This window comes from Dermacentor albipictus, chromosome 8 (genome assembly GCF_038994185.2).
Source record: "Dermacentor albipictus isolate Rhodes 1998 colony chromosome 8, USDA_Dalb.pri_finalv2, whole genome shotgun sequence".
NCBI lineage: Eukaryota > Metazoa > Arthropoda > Arachnida > Ixodida > Ixodidae > Dermacentor > Dermacentor albipictus.
The window spans coordinates 39,962,552-39,970,154 of NC_091828.1; the positions used below are offsets into that span (position 1 = coordinate 39,962,552).

At 45.4% G+C, this 7,603-nt stretch overlaps 1 protein-coding gene across 2 annotated transcripts in view; it reads left to right on the forward strand.

The window, feature by feature from the left end:
* The window catches only part of LOC135915213 (phospholipid scramblase 1-like), a 109,182-nt gene extending 102,994 nt beyond the window's left edge, over positions 1–6,188 (forward strand). For both annotated transcript variants that reach the window (XM_065448238.2, XM_065448237.2), the window contains exon 5: positions 5,913–6,188. In XM_065448238.2, the coding sequence (XP_065304310.2) occupies positions 5,913–5,960 (48 nt within the window). In that variant the 3' untranslated portion in view covers positions 5,961–6,188. The remainder of the gene's footprint in view (positions 1–5,912) is intronic.
* The last annotated feature ends 1,415 nt before the right edge of the window (positions 6,189–7,603 follow it).

Here is a 7,603-nt window from a genome sequence, read left to right on the forward strand (position 1 = left end):
GAATTGCTTTAACAGAAAGCATGGTACGTGTGCGTTTCTGGATTTGTCCCCCATCGAAATGCGGCCGCCGGTGTCGGGATTATATCCCACGACCTCGTGCTTAGCAGCGCAACACTGCAGCCACTAAGACACCAAGCGCGTAAGATGAAATGTTCGCGTCACGGCATGTTCATTATTTTGCGCTACTAATACTACAGCCGTCTTTTATTAGCCTCTGCACAGGAGAACGAGTCTCGTCTCCTCTACTGCCTACAAAAGTTGAGGCCTCCGAAAGGCAGACTGCGTCCGCATTCATCGCTTTATGGATACTGTGACATTCTCACAGACCTTGCGCAATTATTTCTCAGCGGGCAAATTTCAGTCGTTGTGATAGCGCAGACGTCCGCATAATAACGTTGTTCAAGCCCGATTCTCTACCTACCCTCCCACTCTCCCTCCCCCTCACCCCAGGTGAGTATTGGTCATATGACCTGCAGCATAGGACTTCCGCTTTCCCTCACACCATACGGAACATTGCGGGGACACCCATGACCAAAATTGGCTTGAAGTGTCCGTACAATTGCTATCGCAATAGAAGAGAGATAGCAAAAAGCACGATCGTTCCACCTAAGCTTCCTAGACTAAAATGTGACACTGTGATTCCAAGCATAATTTCGACGTTTGATGCGCATTGTAGCAATGATTGAGTAGCCATGCCCTATCTAGCTTTATTGCTACAACTATACGGTCATTGCATGCGCGGTGTACCAACCGAGGGTTGCAGGTCGGGTGACCTTCTGCCGGTGCAAGCGCGAGACGGTTGAAAAGGTTCTGAAAGTGAGAAGGGTGGAATATAAAGACTCATGGGATCTGATGAGTCTCGAAGCTGCGGCAGTACCGAACGGCTGAGGGAGCGGCAGTACGGAAAGCTCGCTTGGGGTGAAGCACCCGCGCTCTCCGTTACTGGCGCTCCTGCTCACGGAGCGTTGTCGCCCTATGTTGTGAAAGCGCGCGTTCTTACTCAGTAAGCGAATGCTTAGTGTAACTTGTACTTCACGTAAGGGTACCAGGCTTTTTAATGTTGTTTCTTATTTATGCATTACCCCCAGAACCAAGAAGACTATACAGCGCCAGTGTGTGCGTTACGGTTTCCTACAGCACTAATGACAATTTCAGCAGAACTTCTTTTGTGATACATATAAAGATAGAAATTAAATTATGAGGCTTTACGTGCCAAAACTACTTTATGATTATGAGGCACGCCGTAGGGGAGGACTGCGGAAATTTTGACCACCTGAGGATCTTTAACGTGCACCTAAATCTAATAAGTACATGGGTGTTTTCGCATTTCGCCCCCATCGAAATGCGGCCGCCACGGCCGGGAATCGATCCCGTGACATCATGCTCAACAGCCCAATACCATAGCCACTGAGCAACCACGGCGGTTTATGATAGAAACAAAGCTCATCAAGTTGAATCAGTCAACATTGGCTACAAAACAATGCGCAAAACAATGCCACTACTAGAGGAACTCTGAAAATACATATAAGCAATGTTTAAAAGTGTAAATCCAACTATTATGGGAAAAAAAAACACTCTGGCAGGGCTGTTCTCCTTGTAAACCTCTTTTACCGTTTTCCGCTGCATGCTCCTGCAAAAAATTTTAATTAATTGAACACAAACAACAAAACCTGCCACATTTCTCTGAACGTATCCTAGTTGGGGAAACGGGCCCTCAACGTCACAGCTGCCGTTCGCGATGCAGAGATACACGAGTGCTGCGTGCGTTTGCTAGCGCATTACCACGGTTTACATTTCTGCGATGTCAGTAACAATGCACCAATGTCGCATCGACGCTACTGACAAGACTGCTGAGAGGGCACCAAGGATTCGTTCATTGAGAGCTGACACGCCATTAATTTATTACCTTCTAGTTTTTCTTTCAGTGTCGAGCGAAAAGGACGTACATGTATTTCAGATTTGTACATCAATGTCACTGGAGTGACATGTATACTGACCACTCGCCCACACAAGTTGGGCAGCGTTACATATTGGGTTTTTTACACTTGCACTTATTCTTACCTTTTATGAAAGAGCGAAATGTTCATACAACCTGTCCGAGGCCCAGAATTCTTGGATTATTGAGTTTTATATGAGAATATAAAAGAACTTGATTATACATGCAACGTAGACTGTCTCCTTATCAAGGATATTCCAGTGCACGATGCAGTGGACATGGTTAAGAGTACTGTCAGGAAAGCAAATATTTAAACAGACTGGCGAGCATTTAAGCGCATCCTCAGAGAACAATAAGATGCATCATTTGTTAAAATACTCGCATTAGGTGGTCTCTTTTACCTTACGCTATTTCGACGCGTACGAATGACCTCTGAATGCAATGTGCTGCGACAATTGCTATAACATCGGTACTATATATATATATATATATATATATATATATATATATATATATATATATATATATATATATATATATATATATATATATATATATATATATATATATATATATATATATATATATATATATAGTACCGATGTCATAGCAATTGTCGCAGCACATTGCAGTCAGAGGCCATTCGTACGCGTCGAAATAGCGCAAGGTACAAGAGACCACCTAATGCACGTATTTTAACAAATTATCCACCTTATTGTTCTCTGAAGATGCGCTCTGAGGATATATATATATATATATATATATATATATATATATATATATATATATATATATATATATATATATAAAGTATTATCGGGGGCATCGTGACGTCGCCGTCTATATTCTCAAGCACATAGACTTGTTCTTCACACTCGAATGTCGCGATGGTATGCTTCGTTGAGAACGACACACATGATTCCTGCAAGTTGATAGCTGCACCGTTCGCCAGCAAAACGTTCATTCTAATAATTAAATCCATTGAGCATTCTGATAGGACAATGAAACAGGCGACGTATGTAAAGCCACGTATTCCGATTCTAGAAGTGCACCTGCCCACCGGGTTGATAAGGTGTCCACCGTCGGTTCGAATTTGCGGTCCTCTCCAAGGAGTCAGCACTTTTTTCAGTCTTCTAGCAAGTACTTTACTCATAACGGAATGGTCTGCGCCTGTGTCTACTAAAGCAGTAATTTCGCAGCCGTTTATAAACACACGTAGATCGGAAGCTACGTCACTCTTTTCGCAACTGCTCACACGTCCGTAGTTATATTTCAAAATCAGCGCTGGAGGCTTTGTTCTAGCGTCGACAGCGGTCTCACCTCCACAGGTCGCCGGTATTAGTTTTCCCGACGTGGGCTTTGGGGGCGGCGCCTCGGGGAGCTTGAGGATGGACGCAGGCTCGGTGATCGATACCTCAGCGGCACTTTTGACCGATGTTCATGTTGCTGTGAAGTCTACGGGCTTTGGAGCGTTGACAAATACTCCTGGATCTCGAAAGGGCGTTCACAGTTTCTTGGTCAAGGAGCGTTTCCGGAAAACCCCCGAAGTCCCGCTCTGCGGTATTCGCACATCCTGTAGAGGTGACCAGCTTCGCCGCAGTGGTAGCACAGTGGGATTCTATCAGGAGTGCGCCATATGTCAGCCTTCCGGAATCTGGGCTCCGGCAGAGACAGCAAGAACCGAGGTTCGGGTACATGCGCAGTTGCCGCGATGAAAGTACGCCCTGGAGATCCTCTGAGTACCTCGGCGTACGATACCGTCGGCCGTACCGGTGACGACGCTTGCGGCTGCGCTGGCGGGTGCTGTCCGCGGACTGCTTGTCTCACTTCTTCGCGAACCACTTCTGCTAACGAAGAGACCGCTGTGGGGCCGTTGTTCAGCTGTTGCCTCTGGAACTCTTCTCGAACCACAGATCTTATGAGTTCCCGTAAGACCTTGACGCTGTTCCCGAACATTGCCGACATCGCAACCATCAAGACGGCGTTTATATCGCGTTTGTAGGGTCTCGTACGCTGTTGAAGAGTCATTTCCATAGTTGTCGCCTCGGAGCGGAATTCGGTGACGATGCGTGGAGGGCTGCGAACCAAACCAGCAAAAAGCTCCTGCTTGACACCATGCATCAAGTGCCGAAGCTTCTTGTCCTCGCTCATGCTCGGATCGGCCCGGCGGAATAAGCGGGACATATCTTCGAGATACATTGCCACGTTTTCGTTGTTTCGCTGGCTTCTTGCTTGTAAAGCGGCTTCAGCTCTTTTCCGGTGGTATGTACTCGGACACATGGCCAACAGCTCCCGTCGGAAGTCATCCCACGACCGGAGAACAGGTTCAAGGTTTTCAAACCACGCTCACGCACAGTCTTGCAACGCGAAGTAAACGTTGCGGAGCTTCCGGTTTTCGTCCCATCCATTGTAGTCAGCGACACGCTCGAAGCCTTCCAACCAGTCCTCGGCGTCTTCGAAGGTGTCGCCATGAAAAGGCTCGGGCGTTCGTGGCTGATCAACAAGGATGCGGGTTGAGGCTGTCTGGGATGTCATTTCAGTATTGTCTGCTGCTGCTATTATAGTTTCCTCCGGTAAAAGAGGAAGCTGAGGTTGCTCACCACATAGGCGACGGCTCGTGTGCTGGTGGCCAGGCGTAAGGTCATTGGGTCTAAGAGGGCGTGGTTCCGGGATGCTTTCTCCAACTCGAGTTGGGCTGGAAATCATTACCCCGCAGCTCCACCCGAATTGTAACGGACAGTTAAGGGAGTCCAGATAGAGCTATTTATTGTGCGCTAACTTTTGCTCTGGGGTTAAATAAAAAGCACTGACGCTTTCGAAACGGGAAATCAGGAAGGTCTCCTTATCTCGAGCGTCGCTTCACCTCGTCTTCTTCTTGTGCACGCCGACAACGGCCACCTGCAATGCGAGTGCGTGCGGCGAAAACACGCGCCATTATGTCGTCGTCCTTTCCTCCAATACGCCGTTGTCCTTTTGAGGGGGCGCACGAACCTGCGCGCGTTGTTTATATATGTTTCTGCCTTGTATCAATATATATATATATATATATATATATATATATATATATATATATATATATATATATATATATGTGTGTGTGTGTGTGTGTGTGTGTGTGTGTGTGTGTGTATGCAATATAGCAATTATCTACAAACTATACAAATATAGAACATAAACAAAGCTGTCGCTACGAAGCAAAACGCCGTCGTGCTCTGGCACTCGCTGAAGTTTGCTCGGTCACCTACTGTGGTATACATCCGCTAAACGAGCCGGCATGGTCATCCACTGAGCGAGCTTCAACGAGTGCGAAAATGTCGCGATGTCCTTGTCTCACGTTACTACCATGTGCGTCATGAGGTCACAACACATATACACCTCGTCAAGAACGACAGCGAAACTGCTTATCACGAAAAATATTGTTTCCATAATTCTGTGAGCGGGTTGGCTGCTTTATTATGTAGACATTCGAGGCATGATGTCAATGATTATTAAGCACTAGTTTCTAACACTGATTTCAAATTGAATTCAGGTGTTTTACCTGCCACAACCACGATTTCATAATGAGGCTTCCAAAGCGTGAGACATGGGCTTTTTGTGCACTTCTCCCCCATTGAAATGCGGCCGCCACGGCCAGAATGTACACCCGCGACCTCCTCCTTAGCAGTGCAACACTATAGCCGCCAAGCCACCACAGCGGGTTTCTAATAAGGGTGTCATATGCGGCAATTTCGTTCTTGATAGAGCCCGATCAGAATCAAATTTTTCCATCACGATTGGCTTCTTCTCCCAGGTTGAAGGGAGCCAATCGCGCTAGAGAAATTCCATTCGAAGCAGACTTCGTGGCAAAAAGAAATGCTGCATGTGGCACCTTTATCAGTTGATGCGTGTTCTGTATCTCTGATATTTCGCAAAAAGCCCTCGACCACTTAGATTAGAATAAACCCAGTAACTGAACGTGTTTCGTGACTCTGCGCAGGACTACATATTCTTCGACAGTTGGGCCGGCGCAAGCTGCTGCGATTGACAAGGCAACATACTAAATTAGTCTTGCGATTAGTTATGCCTCGCTAAACACAGCCACACGTTCCAGAAATGCTGCAACTTTGCCAGACTTCCAGGCTTTTGGACAGCCGACGGCATGTTTGTGAACGCAGACCTAAACGTATTGTGGTGTATTACCGTATTGACAGCAAGCTGACTCTTTCTGATTTGTTGTCGTGCGTTTCTTGCGCAATAAATTTTTGAACGAGTAGAGGCACCTAAATTATTGTGAAGGCCGCACTACAATGGAGCTTTTACTTCTGATAGCAAGTAGTTAATACCGACTATTTATTCGTTGGTGTCATTTTTTTTTCTCAAACAATGTGTTGGTCATGAACGAGAAGAAAGGGGTTAACGGAGGTGTCCGATTGTTTAATAATCAGCATATGAAGCCGAAAAATCAGGACATCGACGACAACACAGGGGAAAATACATGCATTTATTTAAAAAAATACTTGCCGCAGGTGGGGGAAAATGCCACGTCTTTCACATTACGCGAACGATGCTCTACCAATTGAGCTCACGTGGCGCCGTTTCCCCATCCACTTCACAGGGTATTTATGGGGTATTTAGTATCCTAAGTTAGTTCTAGTACTAACATATAAATACCCCGGAAAGTGGATGGGAAAACTGCGCCGTGGTACCTCAATTGGTAGAGCATTGCACGTGAAATGCGAAACACGTGGGATCATTCCCCATCTCCGGCAAGTAATTTTTTCATCCATTTCAACTACGGTAATTTATAATTTATTTATTTCAATTTGTAAGTACAAGTAATTTTCCATGTGTTCTCCTTGCTGTATTTGCTTTTTGGCTTCTTTTGAAGTGCTTGTAATGTGTCTTAAGGCTAAAAAATTGGAAGAAATGTTTGCAAGGACCGTGTTAAATTGCATGAATCCGCATTTTTTGTCACGCAATACCTGCAGACCGAACGAAGCTTCCACAATAGGTACACAAGAAGTATAACTTGGTTAAGGCGTTTTACCGCCTGGCCTGGTGACACGGTAATAGTGAAGTGTGATCTTGGTTCTTATAAACATCGTCACACTCTGTTCCTTCTTTTCATTATAGATACCTTCACCTGACAATATGCTGGATCAGTACAACCATTTCCCTAAGCCTGCCGATCTTTCTTATGTCGTCACAGCATCCTATCGTACAGAAACCTCGACTATGTTTCCACTTCACATGCCTTATACCACATTAATGCATCAACACTTTAACCGATCACCTAATCTAACACGTTCGCGCAAAGTGAGACTAATTAGAGTGTCGTGAAAACGCAGAAATAAAACTACTCGGTCGAAACACTGCTTAAAAGTCTGCAAACACGTTAAATTAGAAAGCCAAAATTAGGACCAGAACAGAGGATGATGGGGATATTGGAAAACTTCGAAAAAGAAGCTTTCTGAAGGCAGCTGTATATTTGTGTAATTGGCCTTGGCAGCTCAAAGGCTACAGCGTTTTCTGTGCTCAGCTAGTGGTCTTGAATATGACAACCGACCAGCCAGCCACCAGTCGCATCGCTACGGTTTACCATGAAAAAAAAAATAACAGACTCAACTGTGGTAGGCGTCTACGAAATGTGAATCATTCGTTATTTTGTTGAGAACGATTATATCGTAT